At 40.8% G+C, this 22,066-nt stretch overlaps 1 protein-coding gene across 1 annotated transcript in view; it reads left to right on the plus strand.

Annotated features, from left to right (window-relative positions):
- Positions 1 to 22,066, plus strand: part of SNTB1 (syntrophin beta 1) — a 149,156-nt gene that overhangs the window by 112,417 nt on the left and 14,673 nt on the right. Inside the window, exon 4 of the mRNA XM_060775833.2 lies at positions 15,296 to 15,435. Within this exon, the coding sequence (XP_060631816.2) occupies positions 15,296 to 15,435 (140 nt within the window). The remainder of the gene's footprint in view (positions 1 to 15,295; positions 15,436 to 22,066) is intronic.

Genomic DNA, 22,066 nt, shown 5'->3' on the forward strand with positions numbered 1-22,066 from the left:
GCTTCACAGTTGCACAAGGTGGAGAATTCTTCTAGGTAGTTCCATTTTATCAGGGTGTCTTTTGATCTGCTCACTCCACTTCTGAGTCTGTTCAGGGACTTCCAAGTTGATCATTCTTGGTTTGCCCCTGGAGGAAGACCATATAATTGAGATTTCTTGATTTAGATGCTCTTGCTGTTGCAAAGGGCACATTAAGAGGAGTTATGGTTCTCATGAAGCTTTTCCTGGATTTGAGTCTACTGGAAGGAGGCTGATAGCCATGCAGTGGGTGGCTTTCACAATATTCAACTTTATTTATCTCACAGTTAACAGCAACATTGGGGGTGGGGGAGTGCAATGCTAGCTAGCATGTAGAGTCTATCAACATGTGTACATTTGAGACATCCTGTGATTATTCTGCATGTTTCGTTCAGTGCTATGTTCACCTGCTTCATGTGAGCAGATTTATACCAAACAGGGCAGGCATACTCAGAAGTTGAGTAAGACAAGGCCTGGGCTGATGTTCTTATTAATGTTGGATCTACTCCCCATGCACTGCCAGGAAGTTTATGAAGGATGTTATTATGTGCAACTACTTTGTGCTTGGTGTTCATGCAGTGTTGGACTTCATGGACAAATAGACCAAGCTAGATGAAGCAATATACAGAGTAACAGGTTAAGGGGACAAGCAGAGAATTATAGGCTAGTTGGATACATAGAAACTCCAAGCTAGATGGCAAACAAAGACACCTGGGCTAGGTGGATAACAGAGGCTAGGCTAAGTGGCCAAATTGAGAGACCTGGGCTAGATGAGAACAACAGAGATTGGGCTTGGTGGACAAATACAAGTGTGCTGGATGGATCACAGAAACCAGGAGAACAGTGATAACTGGATATCAGAGATCATGTTAGGTGGACAAATCGAACAGATTTGTACGTGTGTAAAAGATCTTGGAGTCCTCGTGGACAACAAGTTAAACATGAGCCAACAATGTGATGTGGCAGCAAAAAAAGCCAATGGGATTTTGGCCTGCATCAATAGGAGCATAGTGTCTAGATCTAGGGAAGTAATGCTACCCCTCTATTCTGCTTTGGTTAGACCACACCTGGAATATTGTGTCCAATTCTGGGCACCACAATTCAAGAGAGATATTGACAAGCTGGAATGTGTCCAGAGGAGAGCGACTAAAATGATAAAAGGTCTGGAGAACAAGCCCTATGAGGAGCGGCTTAAGGAGCTGGGCATGTTTAGCCTGAAGAAGAGAAGGCTGAGAGGGGATATGATAGCCATGTATAAATATGTGAGAGGAAGCCACAGGGAGGAGGGAGCAAGCTTGTTTTCTGCTTCCCTGGAGACTAGGACGCGGAACAATGGCTTCAAACTACAAGAGAGGAGATTCCATCTGAACATGAGGAAGAACTTCCTGACTGTGAGAGCCGTTCAGCAGTGGAACTCTCTGCCCCGGAGTGTGGTGGAGGCTCCTTCTTTGGAAGCTTTTAAACAGAGGCTGGATGCCCATCTGTCAGGGGTGATTTGAATGCAATATTCCTGCTTCTTGGCAGGGGGTTGGACTGGATGGCCCATGAGGTCTCTTCCAACTCTTTGATTCTATGATTCTAGAACTAGATAGATGTCAGAGACCGTGTTAAGTAGATAAATAGAGAGGACTGAGCCTAAGGGATAACAGAGAATACAGGGCTAAGTTGTATAGACAAAGAGAAAGCACTGAGCTAAATTGGCGTGGCCTTGACCTGGCCTGGCCTGGCATAAAGCAGATTTCTGAATGTATTATAGAAAAAAGTACTAGAAGTAGTGCGGGATGGGTAAAAACAGCATCTCTTTCCCTCCCCATCTTTCTCCTCAATTTTTAATGAGGCTCTGTATTAGTTGTCATTCTTATCTTCCCTGGTGATTAGTTTGAGAAGCAAACTCTTTCAACATGTGCAGCAAAAAACATTCTGCCAGGGTGCTGACCTTTGCATTTTTGATAAACTCGTTGGAGAATGAGTCCCAAGACCAAAGACATTGTTGGATCAATCACACTGGAAGGAGAAATATTTTTTGGCTTGACCAGTTAATGTGCAGCTAATGAGTTGTATGGTGTGCACATTAACCTCAGACCTCAGGTGGTTTAGATGCAAAACACACTGCAAAAACACCCCTGCGGCTTTGAAAGAAAAAAAGGGAAAGAAACATACACACCATGCTGGTACCTTAATTGAAGTGGGCCATTGAAACAGCAACACAGAATGCAGGTTTACAGCTTGTGCAGAATAATCAAGGAAGGGAAAACAAGCCATTTTCTGTCCCTTGTTCTTTTATCACCTTTTTTTTAAAAAAAAGGCTACTTCATAGAACAAATTTATGGTCTGTGAAATAGGAAGGAACCTCAACATTCGATGTTGCAACACAATGCATTTATTTAAGTATGCTGTTAAGGCATTGTTTTCGTGTTATGAGGCATCTTGGTAGATTTCACATCGCGGACAAGACATCCAATTTATTTATGTCATTAAATTTGGAAATCTGGTGAAAACAGATGGGCACTTTTCTTGGTGTCATCAGACAGAAGACTCCTGATAGCAATAAGATAACTGGAGGGCAAGGGTGTGCCATGCACAAAGACATTGCCATATTCAGGGTGCTGTATGATAAGGTATACCTGTCAGTATAATCTAATTTCCCACCCATATTTACCAGTTTAATCTGACCCTTCATTTGGAGAATAATAATAATGATTTTTTTAATTCAAAAAAATGCAAGAAACATCCCAGAAATATTATTTGAGAACATAGAAATGCTGGACCACTCTAACAACAACCATGTCAGACTACACAGAGAAGTCACTGAAATCCACAAGCATGTGAACTATTTCAACATAACGGAGGAAACCATGAACATGAACAAAATCTGGCTATTAGTATTAAAAAGCTTTAAGACAGCGAATAAAGGGCAACACTCAAAAACAGGAGAATTCCAGACATGAATCAATCAGGGCCAGCTAACACCTCCCAACAAAGGATTCTTCCAGGCAGCAACCAGCCAGACTTTGAAGCTGCAGAGCCATTGAACACCAATTAAGGTGGCCATTTGCAATATTCACACTTCCCTCAAGCAGACAAGAGTTCTTAATGTCCCATCCTGGACATTTTTCCACAGATATATAAACCTCACTTGCCTAGTTTCCAACAGACCCCTCAACTTCTGAGGATGCCTGTCATAGATGTGGACAAAATGTCATGACAGAATGTTTTTTGAACATGGCTATATAGCCTGGAAAACTCACAGCAACCTATCCCAGGAATGTCTTCGGATCTTGGTTACAATGGGTCCTCATTATGTGCTGGAGGAGTTTGTTTCCAGAAACCACAAACACATTACGTGTATGTGGATACTCAAAATGTGGATGGTCAAGTCCCTAATAGTTAAACGGTGAAGGGCAGCAGTGGTAGTGATGCCAAGTTCTGGCTGAATGTAATATATGAATGCAGAAATTCTTTGTGATCCCCCACTTCTGGGGAGCAAAGTTATAGAATTCCATATGCAGAAGTCACTTCTTGGGCAGGGCACAAAGGGCTAATCTGTTAGTTTTGTGCTCTGTTCCAAAGCCACCTGTATATATACAACATCCTCAAGCTTTGGGAAAAATTGATAAGCATGTTGTGAAGTAAACATAAATCATAATTCCTCACCTCTGGGGAGCACATGAGCTCCTTGCAGGCTGGAAAGGGACCCTTCCATTCACTCCCTGTATGCTGCAGACTGAATCAGTTTGATATAGTTTTTTGCCCATCATCTCTTGCAAAGATCCTTGCTTAGCCAAAGCGGAAAGTATTCTATTGTACCCAACACCACACCAAGTGCAAATTAGGGATCAGAGGCCAAATATATTTTTAAAGCAGAGTGTATATATAAAGGTGAACTACCCAGATGCTTACCAAGAACATGCTTAAAATTAAGGACTTCTTGGTGAATACGTGCCTGTCTGCCAGTAGAATATTTTTTATGCCACCCAGGTCACGAGACAGCTTCAGTTTACAGAATGAAATAGAGTTTTTCTTATTAAATGATGGATCTTTCATGTAGGACTTGGAGACCAATTACAGAAAGGATCACCACTTTAGCCTATGACCTGGTTGACACTATTATAGATTTTTCAAGTGTCAGCTGCAAAGAGAGCTGAGCTTAAATGCCTGTTCCTGAATTTTGCTGCCACATTTTACCAATCAGAATGGGAAAAGGTGTTTTGATTAAATGGATGGGGAGAAGAGGAGGGAAATGGGCTCATTAGTGAGACTGTAAAATACTGTTTTTTGTTGGGTCTCCAGACATGAAACAGGCCACGCCACTGTATTGTAGCTTATGCGTCATCACTTCTTGCTGCCAATAATGGCAGCTGTAATAATATTCTACAGCCCTCCAGAGGAATGGGAAATGGGAAAATGCTTCCTTCTATATTCTAGAAATGTGCCCATCACATATATTCTAGAAATGGCCACACAAAAGGAGGAGAAGTTCGTAGGGTACAGGTTGAGAAACTGCAAGTTGCTTCTGGTATGAGAGAATTGGTTGTCTGCAAGAACGTTGCCCAGGTGACACCCAGATGTTTTGATGTTTTACCATCCTTGTGGGAGAGAACACCCATGATCATAGAGAACACATTCTTTCATGTCCCCGCATGGGGAACTGGAGCTGACAAAGGGAGCTCATCCACACTCTCCCCGGATTCAAATCTCCAACCTGTCGGTATTCAGTCCTGCTGTCACAAAGGGTTTAAGTTTCCTAAAAATCACAGATAGGAAATGTGTAACTTCTATCAGTTGTGATCAGCAAAGTTAATGGTGAAGGAACATGGAGGTTTCAGCCAAACCTCATCTTAAAGGCCATATATTTCCTCTCTCCTGTGTAGTGTTATGTATGAAATAGACCATATCTGAACCAAAGAGTGCAGGAAATTGTAGTTAAAAGCTTTCAAGATCTAGCTAGGACTGGGATTAGTGAGATAAATGATTCTTGTGTTGCCTCTATCAGCCATGAGCTGCTTTAACCACAGCCCAGCTAGCCCTGGGCTCAGATCCCAACATACACAATGTTCTCCTCTCTCCCATTTACTTCAATTTAAGGATTAGGAAAAGAAAACAAACAGTGCATGGCTAACCACACAAGAAAGGAGGAATGGGTCTGAGCTGAAATAATCTGACGGCAGCAGGATGTACTTGGAAACGCAAAAGGTTAGAAGAGGCACAACGCTGCCCTGCCAGATGCTTGTTCCAGGCTGCTGTGGCTGCTCCAAATGACTGATAAGAACCCAATAATCTTGCATCTTGGAGGAGGAATGGAAACTGAAAGGCCCAAGGCAGCAAATGAATGTTGGCTAAGTTCTCCCAAAGCTTTGTGAATAAACTCCATATCTACATGAAGCCAGAAAGTGGGACATGAAGCCAGGGGCATATGTGGAACTTGAAGGGGGACAAGTAGGGCAGGCAGATTAAAAGCAGCCATCAGAAAGAAAGAGAAGTGTTATCAGGCCCAGTTCAGAATTACTTCAAACTGGAGCTCTCCAGAATCTTATTCAGAGACTCTTTTTTTTCAGCTCTGTTATCTGAAATCCTTTAAGTAGTGACATCATGAATGTTTGAACCTGGGACCTTTGGCCTCGCTCAGTTGATGTCTGCCTCATGAAACCTGTTGAAGGAGGATACATGGCGAAGAAACCATTTGAACATATGAGCAACCAGGCATCATACAGAGGGATGAATGGAAGGTTATTACAATGGATCTAGTATATTTTAGGAACAAATAAGCAACAAGTAGTGAAAGATGCCTTTGAAGGAGCATGCTGTGTGAAACTGTCTCCCCTCAATCTTACCCTGATCAAGAAAAAGCTAGGAATTTTGAACATGGAAGAGTACAGAGGTTCAAAAAGCAGCAGACAGATAGTAGCACAGGGTATTTGTCAGTACCAGCCCAAACATTTCAGACACATTGCCATCCGTACCTGTCCCAAACTATGGATTAGAGCATGCAGACTTTATTCTGGTACTGTTAGACATCATATTCTATAATTTTCTCTCTTCATGGCTTGTGTTCTAATAAGAGCATCCATTCCAATTGAGAATGAATTCAGAAATCAACATAGTTGACAAGATCATTGAATCATGTGGGAAAAAGAGGATGTGAGGCATCACAACTGACAGCACAGTGTGGACAGAGGCTGAAGATTTATCAACTGATTCCATTTGTTTGGCACACAGCATATTGTCTTAAATTGAGGCAAATCATGAGGATATCTAGTATGTGGATGGGTAATATACACCCTCCACATACTGCAACTCCCATAACTCCTCACTGGTAGCTGTGCTGAATGGGGCTGATGGGAATTGCATTCCAATAAAACCTGGATGCTCCCCTTATCCTCTACCCATTTTAACCTAGCATTGTTAACTCTGTCTGAGAGTGAACCTTGGAAATTTGAGAAGGGATCATTTCAAAGACTGAAGTAGAGATGTGAGATGGCTTCAAACAAGCACAAATATATTAAGGAATTAATCCGCAACCCTGATGATTCCAAGGCAGCAAGCAGCGGCATCAAATTAAGGATGTTGTTTATGGATACAGAAGCAAGAAGAGCATGAAAGAGCTGAAATAAACATAATAAAAATGTTTTTAAAAAAAGACTGAAGTAGAGATGTTAGAGATTGAACTTTGAACTTTCAACATACAAACTAGTTTTTTACCCTGAAAAAGGACAGAGAAAATATGTATAGCATCTTCATACCAGAGAAGCTGTGAAGAAACTCCATGGTTCAATTAAGCAGAATTTGTTGGGGTTTTTAGACAGTTGAACTATACTGGTCTTAAAGAGAGTATAGAGAGTTGAGAGCCAAGCACTGGAAACCCTTGATCATCTACTGCTCTCAATCCCGCCTGCCTCGCAAGTGCGATTGGCAGAGATGAAAGACAGGACCTTCTCAGTGGTGGCCCTGCGGCTATGAAACTCCCTCCCCAGGGATATTAGATCAGCCCCCTCCCTCCTGACTTTCCGAAATAAAGACCTGGCTCTTTGAGCAAGCTTTTGAGAATGCAGTGGAATAGATAACACAGAACTATGAATGATGAACATGGAATGGCCAGACAATGTTACTGGATAACATTTTTAACAAGATGACACCGATAAGTATATGCTTTAGCAGTTTTAACGGTGCCAATCTGTAACCCTCCTTAAGTCGCCGTATGTCTGAGAAAGGTGGGCTATAAATATTGTAACTAAATAAATAAATACTTTCCAAGGAGACTGGCTTTTATAATGAGAACCTCAATATTGTCCTGAGAGATGTATCTCAGGTGCCAACCCCCTACCCAAAAGCCTTTTAAAAAACAAAAGTACTTACCTGGCCTTCATTAGAGAGCTGCCAGGAAAAAAAGGGGGGATTGCTCCTGCCCCTCTTTTGCCTAGAGCAGTGGTTCTCAACCTGTGGATCCCCAGATGTTTTGGCCTTCAATTCCCAGAAATCCTAACAGCTGGTAAACTGGCTGGGATTTCTGGGAGTTGTAGGCCAAAACATCTGGGGACCCACAGGTTGAGAACCATTGTCCTAGAGCATCATTTCAATGCACCAAGAGATCTCCAGCAGCTCTCTAATGTAGGCTGGGTAAGTACTTATGTTTTTTAAAGGCCTTTTTAGGGCTTTGGAGGAGGGGATTAGAGCAGGGGTCTTCAAACTATGACCCGGGGGCCGAATATGGCCCTCCAAGGTCATTTACCCGGCCCTCGCTCAGGGTCAACCTAAGTCTGAAATGACTTGAAAGCACACAACAACAACAAAAACAATCCTATCTCATCAGCCAAAAGCAGACCCACACTTCCCAATGAAATACTAATAAGTTTATATTTGTTAAAATTGTTCTTAACTTTAATTATTGTATTGTTCTAAAGTGTTTTTGCACTACAAATATGATAAGTGCACTGTGCATAAGAATTCATTCATTTTTTTTTCAAATTATAATCCAGCCCTCCAACAGTTTGAGGCACTATGACCTGGCCCTCTGTTTAAAAAGTTTGTGGACCCCTGGATTAGAGTGTCTGGGTTTTCTCCCGGGAAGTCCCTGAAGATCATCTGTACACCCACCCCATAAAGCACACACTTTCTCGAATGTGTGTAGATGGGTTCAGGAACCATCCACATTTTTAAAATGCAGATGCTCCTGGGATAACAGCCTGTCTGGATGGACCCTTTGTCTCCAGAGTCATAGTCCAGCACTCAAACCACTATACCATAAAGAAAAGAGAAAGCTCTCCCTGAGCTCCAGAGGGGCATGCTTTTTCAACAAAATAGTTTTAAGTCTGAATTGCTTCTTGCACATTTCAGAGGCGTTTCCCACAGCTGCCTTGAATATTTACTAGAATAACCAGCAGGGTTGGGATGCGGTTTGGGATCGCATCCAAAAGTATGAACAGATCTCCCAGATATTTAAAATAGGAACCAAATGGCACCTGTTACCTCAAATGACTCATGACCAGTAAGATGGTTTTTAAAAGAAATCTGGCTAAGAGAGTAGATTTATTTTTTCAAATATTGTTATTGAACACTCTCAAACAAAACTACCCCTGAAATATTTGTTATGTATAAAATATACAGAAAAACATAACATAACAAAACAAAACACAGGCAAACTAAATTATAAAACTAAACTATTTACAAACAGCCTCTCCATTAGTGGTTCTGTTCCACTATTTGATAAACTTCCTTTAAATGAAAACAATTTTTCTACTTCTATTTGAATGTGGTTTTTTTCAGCAGTTACTATATTACCCTACCTTTCAAAACATTTGAAAATTATTTACAACTATTCTTCTAATTGGTCAAGGATTTCTCTTTCATTTATATTGTTAGTTTAACAATTTCTTCCATTTCATGAGTTTTCACCAATTGGTGTTCTATCTTTGGAAATGACAATGCTTTCAATTGTTGAGCATAAAGTTTTATCATTGTCATCAAGTGATGGTTGATCTCTCCATGTTTCCTTTCCAGTTCACCCATCATTTCTTTTTTCTGGAATGTCATGTCAGTAATAGCCTCTAACAACCCATGTGTCTGAGGCCAGTATTGCTCACAGGTGGCAAAATGTCCCAATTTTATCTTCACACTTTCAACATTTATCTTGTACATCTTTTGAAACTCTTTCTGGGTCACTTTGCAATGTGTTGCTTGGACATCCAGCAGATGGCGCTGTTTTTGATGCCAAGCATATTTTTACCTGACACAGTTGTGACAGCTATATAATAGTAGGTGTGTGAGTACATTAAAGCATTCACCTGTTCGAATGCTACATTGTGTCCAACTTTTGAGGCAATCGGTAAAGTATTTTGGGAGATTTGAGGTCGTTCTCAAATGGACATTTACATTTTTATTTATATAGATGGGGGGTGGGGAAGAGAAAAGAGATAAAGAGAAAGTAGAAAAAGGCTTGCCATAGAGACAATGAAGCGTGGAACAAAAAATAGAAAAAACCCCACAAGATTAGAAATGCAAGTTGAAAGCCTTAAACTTTCATGTCCCCATTGCAGATAGCATGTAATTTGTTAATAGGATTTCCATTGATAGATTGACAGCCTCAGCAATCTTCCATCGTTGAGTAATCTGGAAGAAAGAATACAGCTTTGCACTCTATCCATTTCTGGTATGCATATCTAATTCAGAACTCTGCATAAATGCCAGGTAGCAGAAGAATTTTTTTTAAAAAATGAAATGACTGTTGCATTGCATAAACATGTGCTAAACGTCAAGAGTTGTCTGTCACCACTTGCAAGTTGGGGAAGGCTGGATATTTATCTCAGTTAATTGATTAAATTTAATAGGAAGGTAGGTGTCACTTTTGCAGCTTGCGATCTTGTCATCTCTCATAAGCCAAGCAACTGAAGGATCTTGACTCTGACAGACTTCCCTGCTCACCCAAATGCCAAGAGTTTTGAAGGTGCTTCATCATAAATACATAAGAAATTGCTTCTGCGGAAAATGCCATAGCTTATTATGACCGTAGAAAACACATTTTATTTTTTTCTTATTTTATTGTTTCATTCTTTATGTTTATATTCGATCTGTTTTGCCAGTGAGAGCAAGAAAGTATATGTGGCCATCCTCCTTTTCCCTTCTATTTCCCCAACAACCATGTGAGGTAGATTCCTTTTTGTGTCAGAAGCGACTTGAGAAATTGCAAGTCGCTTCTGGTGTGAGAAAATTGGCCATCTGCAAGGACATTGCCCAGGAGATGCCCCAATGTTTTGCCGCCCTGTGGGGGACTTGTTTCATTTCCTCACATGAGAAGCTGGAGCGGACAGACAGGAGCTCACCCCATCTCACGGATTTGAACCACTAACCTTCAGGTCAGCTGTTCAGCCAGCACAAATCAGATTAACCCATGTCAGATTACCAAAACAGAAATGTTTTGGTAATTTAAGGACGTGAATGCTCTGTTCCATCAGAATAGGGTTATTTTTAGAATTAAGTGCAACAGCAGTAAGGGAAAAATAGAAAAAAGCCATCTCTCTTCCCAAAGTTTCTCGTAGGCAGCCAAGTAGCTTTTTCATATGGCAGAAGTGGTTTTCACTGACATCCCTTTCCCAGTTTTGCATCAATTATGGTCATTTTATTCTTGGCACCCTCACCTATACAGGTGCAATTATGGCATCACAGCAAGAGCAAGAAACTGGGCCAATGTAATCAAGTACATATTATCGTTTGAATTGAGATCTCCGAAATCCTAGTTGAATATCATAATCATTAGAATACATTGAATCTCTTATTGTGGGAGGAATAATTTGTTGTAATTGTTTGCCTTCAAGTCATTTCCAGTTTATGGTGATCCTAAGGGTTACAGGGGCTGAGGCTATGTGACTTGCTTGAGGTCACTCCATGGGTTTTCATGGTTGAGCAGGGATTTCAATTTCAGAATCGTAGTCCAACAAGGATGAAAAATCTTGCCACTATTCTTACATTTCTTGTGTGTTCCTCTGTGCCAGCTGGAGAACTCTATGATCAGAGTTCTAACTCATGCAGAAAGGCATATGTACAGTGAGCCCTTGGTATCTGCTGGGATTTGATTCCAGGACCCTCTGTGGATTACCAAAATCTGTGAATGCTCAAGTCCCAGCATGTACAATGGCATAGTAAAATTGCGCCCCTTATAAAAGATGGCAAAATCAAGTTTTGCTTTTTGGAATTTTAAGAAAAATATCTATAAGACATGGATTGATTGAATTCATTGATACAGAATCTGTGAATATGGAGTACTGGCTGCATAGGTACACCATTACAGATGTTGATTTGTAGTGTGGTCCTCAATGAAATAGTGAAGAGTAGAGACATCACACTGGCAAGAAAGATCCACATAGTTAAAGCAATGATATTCCCCAGAGTAAGCTATGGATGCAAGAGCTGGACTGTTAGGAAGGCTGAGCGAAGGAAGATAGATGCTTTTGGGCTGTGGTATTGGAGGAAAATTCTGAGAGTGCCTTGGACCGTAAGAAGATCAAACCAGTCCATACCCCAGGAAATAAAGCCTGACTGCTCGTTGGAGAGAAGGATATTAGTGGCAAAGATGAAGTACTTTGACCACATCATGAGAAGGCAGGAAAGCTTGGAGAAGACAATGATGCTGAGGAAAATGGAAGGAAAAAGGAAGAGTGGCTGACCAAGGGCAAGATGGATGGATGGTATCCTTGAAGTGACTGTCTTGACCTTGAAGGAGATGTGGGTGGCAATGGCTGACAAGGAGCTCTGGCTTGGGCTGGTAAATGAGGTCACAAAGAGTTGGAAGTGACTGAACGAATAAACAACAACAAACCTCTGTGCCAACCGTTTGATTGCTGGAAGTGAAGAAGCATTAACAATTGTACATATAGAGCAATTGAGAACAGAGGTAACTCTATTGTCTTGTTTTACCCATTTTCTTAGAGCTCAAAGAGCTTATTCTTCCCATTTAGAGGTTGTTTTGCCCTTATTTAACAAAATATTTAGTGCTTTGTAACCCTATTTTTCAGAAGGGAGCATAATGAGTCTTCTGTGCCTCAAGTTGCCTTAAACCAGTGGTTCTCAAATCTCAGAAATCCCAGACAGTTTACCAGCTGTTAGGATTTCTGGGAGTTGAAGGCCAAAACCTCTGGGGACCCATAGGTTAGACAGAGATGTGAGAGTCAGCATTAGGGACTCCTCTACCAAAATTGCATAACTTTACTTTGTCTATCTGCTCTTTTAAATGAGATGTATTACCTTCAACAATAAAAGTAATTTTTTACATTTTTGAAATTTTTACCAAAGTATCCTATATATTTTTACTTCTGTTTCCTACCATAATCTGATATACAACGTTGGCACTGCTCTACTCTACTGTAGATAGAAAACATTCCTACGATGATCAGGGCTCCAACTCATGCAGAAATCTATATCTACAGTGATCCCTTGGTATCAACCATTACTGTCGTGACCCTGACCCCAGAACATTTTCTTCCAATTTATGTTTAAAGCTCTGTACAGTTATATTTATGGGTTCATTAGTCACCTTGTCAAATTCCTGTGTTTTCCCGGGATATTCACGCTCCAGCACAAAAATGGCACCCCAGCTGAAGCTGTGTAATATCTTCCTCCCTTTTTGCCCTTCTCAATTGGCATCGCTTGTTTTCTTCGTAAGCTACTTAACAGCCATTCCTACTGTGCCCTGTGGGGAATTTTGTATGCCTTGGCTAGTGGCCAGATCTGATAGCAACAACACAAGCCCGTATTGTTGTGCATATTGGGATCAGGAAGAGATTAGAAATGAAAACGGCAGCCGCTCATGTCTTTTCATTTTCCTCTTGAAGTAATTCTCCAAGTATTGCCTCCTTCATTGCTATCAGGGTTCAAGATGTAATGCAGCCCCAATTTCCTGCTGTGCAGGAAGTACCAAAATCTTGTGTTTATGGCTGTCCTAGCTAATCAGGTTCAGCGCTGGCAATTTCTGCCACACTTTCAGTCAGTTTGAGTGGTTATAAATACAGTTTGGAGAGGGACAGAATGTGTCGGTTTTGTGCAATGCTTCCCTGCACAGCAGCTTCATTTCCTACTGCCAATTAAATTTTATTGTTTTATATTCATAACTTGAACTATTTCTCTTTTAAACAAAAAGTACTCAAGCTCCAAGTTGAGAGGTTTTAGTTCCCCAAGTATTATCTTTTGCTTCAGAATAAATCCACGCATAATTTAGACGTATAACGTAGCCAGTGCCACCTTGGGCCCTGTGCAAGGAGAAAGGCAGGGTAAAAATTAAATGAATAGTCTAGTGTAGGTAATAAAGGTGAGTAAATAATTTCTGGTTTTGGAAGGGGTTAGACCTCTAGGTTTTTCAAGAGAGGAGAAGTGACCTTGAAGGCACCAGATCTCTAGCACATGAATGAAGGATGCCAAGGAATGCCAAGTGCTGTAGGCTATATTTCAAAGGAAGGCAGTGGGAAATCACCTCTGAGTCACCTTTTTCTAAGGCTAAAGACCTTGTTAAACTACAACCCCCAAGATTCCAGAGTGTCAAGCCACAGCAGTTAAAGTGGTGACAAATTGCATTCATTTTATGGTGTAGATGCACCCCTCGAATCAGAAATCCATAACTTCTTTTCTTTCCAATAATACGTCAATGTACTCCTTGTTTAATATAGGACAGTCCCCGAGTTACAAACATCTGACTAACAAGTTACTCATGGTTAAGAATGGGTGAGACAACAGGAAGTGAGAGAAATCTACCCCTAAAAAGGAAAATTCACTCCTGATAGAGTTCTCATGGGAAAAGGCAACTCAACTGAAGATTTAGCACCAATCCTTGTTTCCACAAGAAGCCATTTTTTCAGGATCCAATTTTCACAGGGACGTATAATGAAGTGAAATCTTCTGAAGAAGAGCACCGGAGTATTAACACCTCCCTATGCTATCCAAAACACACACAGAGAGAGACAGTAGAGTCTCGTTTATCCAACATAAATGGGCCAGCAGAATGCCAGATAAAAGAAAATGTTGGATAATACAGAGTCTCCTACTGTTACCCATCTGATTCGGTGATAGGCACCTAGAATACTAACAACACGAACTCAAAAAGTCAAGGCAAGGCAATACCTCGGGGCTAGAGTGACCCAGCAGGAAGTGCCCAGATGTGGAAGAGGAGCGTGGAAATCACAGAGGGAAGGCGCTTCCGCTTCCGGTCCTGCTTCTTTCTTCCTTTCCTCCCCCCTCCTCCTTGTCTTGCCTTTTTCACTTATTGGGAATGGAGAAAAAGTTGGGGAGAGCTCCTTTAACTGAAGGGGAAATGCTGGAGGAAAAGGAGGGTGTTGGATAAAAGCGTCGGATAAGACGGAATGTCGGATAGGCGAAGATTGGATAAGCGAGACTCTACTGTATATATATGACTGGAGTTACACCTAAAAATATACCTGCTCCAATTTACAAAAACATTTAACTTAAGAATAAACTTCCAGAACCAATTTTGTTCATAACTTGGGAATTGTCTGTATTTAGTCAGATAGTAGGGGAGACCAAAATCACAACAAAAATCCATGCTCCTTGTTTTGTTTAATGTTTATACAAATATTTCAGATATCATTTATATAGTTCACTAAACCAGATTCACTCAAACCTTTTCTTGGTTTTTGGGCAGCTGCTGCAAATGTGGGATCCTGGAGAGTCTGGAATAAATGACAAGGCCACTCTGATAATGGCACCTGGATTGGGAATTCCACACTTCCAGAGATCTGTAAAGTTTAGATCCAGTTAATAATTAACTTTAAAAACATAGCTATCAGTGGTGGCATTCATATTGATTAATTTACTTGCTTACTCTGAAGTAACCTGGAATGTATTTTTTAAGAGGTTAATCTTTTGCCCCTCAGTACTCTGCTAATGCAATCAACCAACCAATCAACCAATCAATTACTTTACTCATATTCTACCTTTTTCCAAGAGTCAGTCTTATCCAGATCACATCTAGATACAGTATTGCTTTTTAAAACTTGTATTTTATATTTAATCTTTTTGTGTGTGTGTATTTTATTATGTATTTTGTACAGATATGTTTTAATATGTGTATTTTACATAATGTTTTAGATGATTGTATGTTTTAGCAATGTTGTAACCCACCTTGAGCCATGAGGAGAGGTGGGTAAAAATACAATTATTATTATTATTATTATTATTATTATTTCATTCTTACTTGTTCATATCACAATGCTTACTGACTGCTGCAATCTGCCAATACCATTCTTTGACCTTGAAGCTCATGTTTCCTTTTCTTTTTCTCCAGGTGGTTGGGGAAAATGATAAGCATTGGAAGGCAGTGCTTGTAGTTCTGACTGAGAAGGACCTCTTGATGTACGAGAGCATGCCACGGATCAAGGAAGCCTGGTTTAGTCCTGTTCATTCCTACCCTTTGCTAGCCACCAGGTACCTATTGTTATTTAAGTATCTGTTCAAAGAAATAATGTGTTTTTGTTACTAGTTTACCCGAATAGTTTTTGGTTCACTTCAAAGTCCATCTCTACCTCCTGGATTGCCAGTTGCTTAAACAATTAACAGTAAGATTGTTCCTACTTCATTGCTTTCACCCTAAATTTTTGAAATAAAAAAGACAGAGATTGGTGGAGAGAAGAATAAAAGCAAACTTCTATGTCAAGGATGGGGAAAGTGTGGCCCTTAGACTCTCAAAGCCACCCTAAACCCCCCAACACACCCTAAACACTCCAACTCACAAAAATACCTTTTTTTCAGTGCTATTTTTGGATATAAAATTCCCCCAAAATGTAATCAGAACTTTATCAAATGTACGTAAACATGCAAGGTCTTCTCCCGAACCTCTAAACTCCCAGGATACACACAATTCTCACTCAAATCCTTTTCTCCTTCAGTTTCTTCCTTAAAATCGTGATAGAAAATAATACAACATCTCTTCCACTCACAGTTTTGAAGGAGAAATGGAGGGAAACAGTGGGATCCCAGCATGCTCAATTCATGCACTTCATACAAGTCCACGTGATTGGCTTTTGGGGAGAGGGAAATAGGGATTAACTGAACTCTGTATCTCGATGTGCTGCTTTTGGAGCCAGATCTTTGTTGTTTGATTCTGCAACATCGTTTTTCTATGTAAACAGTTCAACATGGGAGCATTAGACTTCTTGTTACAACTCTCTTTCTGGAATTAATATTTTTGGCACCAATGAAGCAGCTTGGCTCTGTACATTGCCAAGTCCTTAAAAATATTTATAACTCTAAATCGTCTTTTTCAATTCCCTCTTCATGTTCCTTTTTTTGGCCACTTGTTTCCTCCAGGGAAGCGCAGTTATGATAAGGAATATATTTTCCAGATGGATAGGGGACACCAGAGGAACAGAGTTATCAAAATGAGGAGAATTATGAGAAGTAAAACAAGAACAGAGTAGCTGAGCATAAAGATTATTAGCTAAGCACTGATGAGAACAACTAGTTTATGACAAACTTCAAACAAGTTCTATTTGTTTATTTTTACCCTGACATGTTTAAACATACTCAAATCTCATCACAGTTACAAAATACTCAGCAACCCAAGGGTGTGTGTTATTTCTTGCATATTTCTTGCCTTCTGTCCAAGATTCTGAGAATGACATTTTAGCTTCAAAAGAAATTTGGTTTAAGCAGCTAGTGGTTAAAATCCATTGGTAAAAAGCTTTTGAGTCAACCTAACCAACTTCATTGTCCTTCAGTATTTGTAAGTTGCCGTGTATTTATTTATTTATTTATTTACGCTATTTCTACCCTGCCCATATCAGCCCAAAGGCGACTCCTATTTCCATATTTCTAATGGAAATGTGCAGCAAGAAGGGAAACAATCCAAAATTCAACAAAAACTAGAATACAAGGTAGAACAAAACACAGTAAACACAATTTAAAGCCAGGTCAGATGAAAAGGTGTGGCAAAATTAAAATGGTTTTAATACTAAATGACAACAGGATCTGTCTGGAGAAGGCACTCTGAAGCCAGCGTCTATCACTGAAAAGGACTTCAGGAGGTTATATAACACAAATCACTTGGCGGAGGCATTGGAAAAGGGCCCTTGAAGACAGAAAGGTCTGGATAAGTAGGTTTAGAAAGGGGAGGTCGTATAGGTGCCCAGGTCATAAAGAAGAAAAAAACTCTTTGAAATTGGCCCAGAAATTGACTGAGAGCCAGTAAACGAGAAAACCAGTACTATGATGTTATTTTGACCATGCTGTTTCAATCAAAAGAGGAATGGGAGGATACAATGCCCAGAGGTCTTGAAATGAAGAAGCCCAAAATGAAACCCTTTAGAGCAGTGGTTCTTAACCTGTGTGCTGTGAACCACCAGTGGTCCACGAACCTCCTTCCTCTTTCTTAATTTAATTTAATGTGTTTCCGCTCCTTTCATGGCACCTGCCACTCTTTCGCCGTTGCTGACCATGGCATATGTTCGGTATCAGAAACTAGAGCTGATGTGGTCTATCCAATGCAATTTTCAGAATCAGCACCTGAAACCGAGTCTAAAGTTGACAAAAAATGATTTGTAACCCTTTTGTTACTAATGTTGAAGAGTGGTCCATGATCAAAGTGGTCCCTGGTCAAGTAGTTCCTGGTCAAGTGGTCCCTGGTCAAAAAAAGGTTGGGAACCACTGCATTAGAGAGAAAAGCAGGACATTAAATATATAAATGAAGCCCAAAGAATACAGTACAAACCTCTTATATCCATGAGGATATGTTCTAGGCTCCATGTGCATGTGCAACAACCTGGGTATCGAATGAATAACTTCCAGTGAAAATATACTAAAGAATCATGGTAGAGGACCTAAGACATGCCTGGAGTGGATACCTCTCTGAATATCACTGGGTTCTCTAGCAGAACTCTGTGGTCAATGTCCAGTTGAACTAAACCAGAGAATCATCTGGAAGGTTTAGAAAATGCTTAGCAAGGGTATATTTGGTCAGGTGTGGTTAAATGAAATGGTGAGTACTGTTCCCATGAATGCAAGAGTCATACTGTATTGATGTGTGCAATGCTAACAGGAACAGTGAATGCCACTGGGATTTTTTGGCATTAAACTCATCAAATGCAAAGAGTCATATATCCAATGTCTAAATATTTAGCAAAATTTAGCTGAGACTAATGGTGGCTTACCAGTATGTGTACAATTCATGTTCAGCACTGCATATATAGCAACTATTTTCTATCTTATATTCTGGTTGTATCCTGTTGATGACATCTTTAAAAGTTATTTCCTAGAAGCTTCACATGTTAAAACACAAGTAACGTAATTATCGGGGCTTCATCTGAGGCATTTTGTTGCTTGAAGTAGTTGGAACCTTTTCCTCCTCACCCATAGTGTCAAGTTAGCCGAGTTATTTTGGCAGATTAGACTGAACATTCCATAAATATCCCTCCTCCCACTAAACATAAAATACAAACATAAATAACTAGGATTTGCTACTATTTCATATCCCAAATGTGCCAGAGGTGGCTGCCTCACACTTGAAAGTAGAGGACCCAGCCTCATAATATATAGTGTTTTAAGGCTCAATAAAGTACGAACTGTTGACATGAGGCCCCGTCTATTGCCAGTGGCCTCCCACCAACGTATAAGCACTTGGTGGCTTAAGGAACACTCTCATGTTACTAGCTAAAGCTGGCTACACATAGTGCTAACTTCTAGGCTAGTGAGTGAAGCATTTCTTACATAGTTGGGGAGAACAAATTGAGATGAATGTGGAGAGAGCTTTACTATTGATCCCAATGTTCTTACCTCACGACAATCCCGAGAACCCCATGCTGGGAAGAAATAGTGCAAGTTTGTTTGTTGGTTTCCCATTCTTCCTGACATGGGATCCAAGGCATAACACAATGTTAATTTAGGAGGCATATGCATAACCTAAAGGGTTGTATAATATTATAATTCTGAGAAATCTATATGAAAACTAGAAATTCAATCATGATGGCTCATTCAGGTATAGATTGTTTTGTACAGGGATGTCAAACTCATTTTACTGAGGGCCATATCAGTCTTATGGTTGCCTTCAAAGAGCCAAGCGCTGGCTGTTTTCTGTGTCTGCTGCATTTGAAATGCAGATAACATAGCCAGGTCTTGGAATTGCAACCCAACAGCACTTGTGGAAGGGGCAAGCCTTGTTTTCTGCTGCTCTGGAGACTAGGATATATAGCCATGGATTCAAATTGCAGGAAAAGAGATTCCACCTCAACACTGAAAAAAACCTCCTTACATTAAGAGCTGTTTGGCAATGGAATATGCTGCTGCCTGGGAGACCAATGGAGGTTTTTAAGTTGAGGCGGGATGGCCATTTGTCAGGAGTGCTTTGATGATGTATTTCTGCCTGACAGGATGGGGTTGGACTGAATGCCCCATGTGGTCTCTTCCAACTATAGGATTCTGTGCTTCTCTGATGTTGGTGAAAGGTCAACGGCTATTTTAAAGTCAAGCACAAACCTTGTATCTAAACCGAACTCCCACTCTCCTGACTAAACAGACCAAATGGCAGCCTTCCAGATGTGAATGTAGCACAACTGGAGGGCCAGTCTTTATGCTCCACAAAAAAGTTCTTTTGACAGTATTTTAATGTCTACACACACATTCAAGTATTGATATGGGTTTCTATACACATATAAGCTTGTGTTAGTGACGGCATAGGATAATGATAGGACTTTTTGGCCAGCAGTTAATGGTTCAAACATGTTAGTAGCAGTGTGTGTCTAGGACAGCCACTTCTTTGTTTGGACAACAAGAAGGCTGTTTCAGGGCAACCATTCATGGAAGACAAACTAAATGACCACAGGCACTTGTCTGTTCTCATAAGAACCTGTGTGTACACAAATGCATTTCCTCCACATGCACAACTTCTTCTCTGGGGAAATTATCCCATCAGCACACTGTGTACAGAAACAAGCCATTACTATAGTACCTAATTCATCAGTTTGTTCATTGATCTCATTTTGAATGTATTAGTTACTATTCACCACTGTCAGCTTCACAGGGCAATCCCATAGAACCATCTTTGGCATTTGACATTACTTTTAATAATGATTCTCTTTCTGAATGGCCCAAATGGATGTACAAATCATGTTTTTGTTGGTTTCTTCCTGAAGTAATATGTTGCCAACATCTACTCAACATGAACAGTTGGGGTCGTGTTTATGGCCAAGACCCAGACCTGAGTTTGTACTAAGATAGCATTGTGGGAATGTTGTAACTTTTCTTGTCTGTAACATAGTACAATGCATAAACATTTTCAGGAGAAAGTTTCTTTAAAAAAAATCAACAGAATTGGACCAAAAATTCCTAACAGACCTAAATTCAGAAAAATTAATGGATTCAATGAAGATGGGCAAATATGACACATGGCTCAGAAAATGACCATTATTTTCTGTGAAGTCTTGGCTGTTCCTTTTCCTCTTCTCTGCTTTAGTTCCCCCTGTTTATAGGTTTTCCCAATAATGTAGATACCTTCTTTTGCATTAGTTTTTGGGCGGAGCATAGCCTCCATCCCCTCCCCCCCCCCCCCCCCCCAGAGGCCAGCGTTAGTTAGTCTATTCCATTTTCCTGTATAGTAGGCCTGGGTAACAACGCAAAAAATTGTTTCTAAAATCGATTTGTAATTGGGGTGTTTTTTTGTTTCGATATTTAAAATAATTACAAAATTTTCCAAAAAAAAAGTTCGGTATTTATGAAATTTCGTAAATATTTACAAAACATTTTGTAAAGATGGCGCCCTTTTTTTTCAATATTTTTTAAATATTTTTTAAATTTAATTATTAATTTAGTAGAATAGGGAGGAGAAATTATTATTGAGGGAAGGCAGGCACTCACTCTGGCGGGCCCTCTCGCTCGCCGCTCGCTCGCCGCTCGCCCTCTCGCTCGCCCTCTCGCTCGCCCTCTCGCCCTCTCGCTAGGATGGGTTCCTTCCCAGGAGGGGCTCTTTTTCCCAGGAGGGGCTCTTTTTCCCAGGCTGCCAAACTACAACTCCCAGGATGCTACAGCATTGAGCCAATGTGGTGCCAAACCTCATCCAGGCTGCAGTGTAGATGGCTGCAGGATGGAGGGGTTTCCTGCCTCGAATTGAGAGAGAGAGAGAGAGAGAGAGAGAGAGAGAAGAGGAAGCAAGTGAGACGTTTCCAAGGCTCTGCTGATCTGCTTCTGCCATGGCTGAGAAAGAAGGGCACAATGGGGGCTGCCTTTCCAACCAGGAGGGAAAGAAAGGGGAGCCTTCTTTGGAAGAGAGCTCAGAACCCCCCTGCGAAAGGTGAGAGAGAGAGAAAGAAGAGAAAAGGAAAGAAAGAGAAGGAGACCTCCCTCTCGCCCTCTCGCTCGCCCTCTCGCTCGCCCTCTCGCTCGCCGCTCGCCCTCTCTCTCGCTCGCCGCTCGCCCTCGCCCTCTCGCTCACCGCTCGCCCTCTCGCTCGCCCTCTCGCTCGCTTGCTCAGCCGGCGCCGAGAGAGGAGAGCTCCCAGCAAGCCAGGCGGCCATCTTACGTATTTCCGAAATGGACGGAAATACAAAATTTTTTGGCGCCTGCCGTTTCGATATTTAAAAACACTTCCAGGTTTAAAAATAAGTTTTGTAATCGTTTTGTAATTCAAAAATTAATGAATTTTTTAACGAATTACGAATTAACGAAACGAATTGCCCAGCCCTATTGTATAGAGTTCCTTTGGACTCTTCCTTTTTCTGCAGCAGAGCTACAGTGAACAGAAGTCTGGGCATTGTCTGGTACTCCTAGGCCCAAGCAGTCCAAAAACAGGCATCCTTAGCACCTGCATTCAGCAATATTCTTATACCATCAGTCCCAGTGACAACAGAAGCTTTTGACCAGCTTAAGCTTCACAAGAAAGAAGATTGAGATAGCTTATAAGCACCAGCTTATAAACCATCGCATTGCACCAGAGACAGAAGACTCCAGAGAGATGACTGCAACCAGCAAATGCTCCTTTTGTAATGTATTGTTTTAAGTTACCTTATAATAGTCCCGGGTGGAGTTAAACCTTTATTCATTTAGTTTTCAGTAAACTCATTTTGGTCATCTT

Source organism: Anolis sagrei, chromosome 4 (assembly GCF_037176765.1).
Source record: "Anolis sagrei isolate rAnoSag1 chromosome 4, rAnoSag1.mat, whole genome shotgun sequence".
Lineage (NCBI taxonomy): Eukaryota > Metazoa > Chordata > Lepidosauria > Squamata > Dactyloidae > Anolis > Anolis sagrei.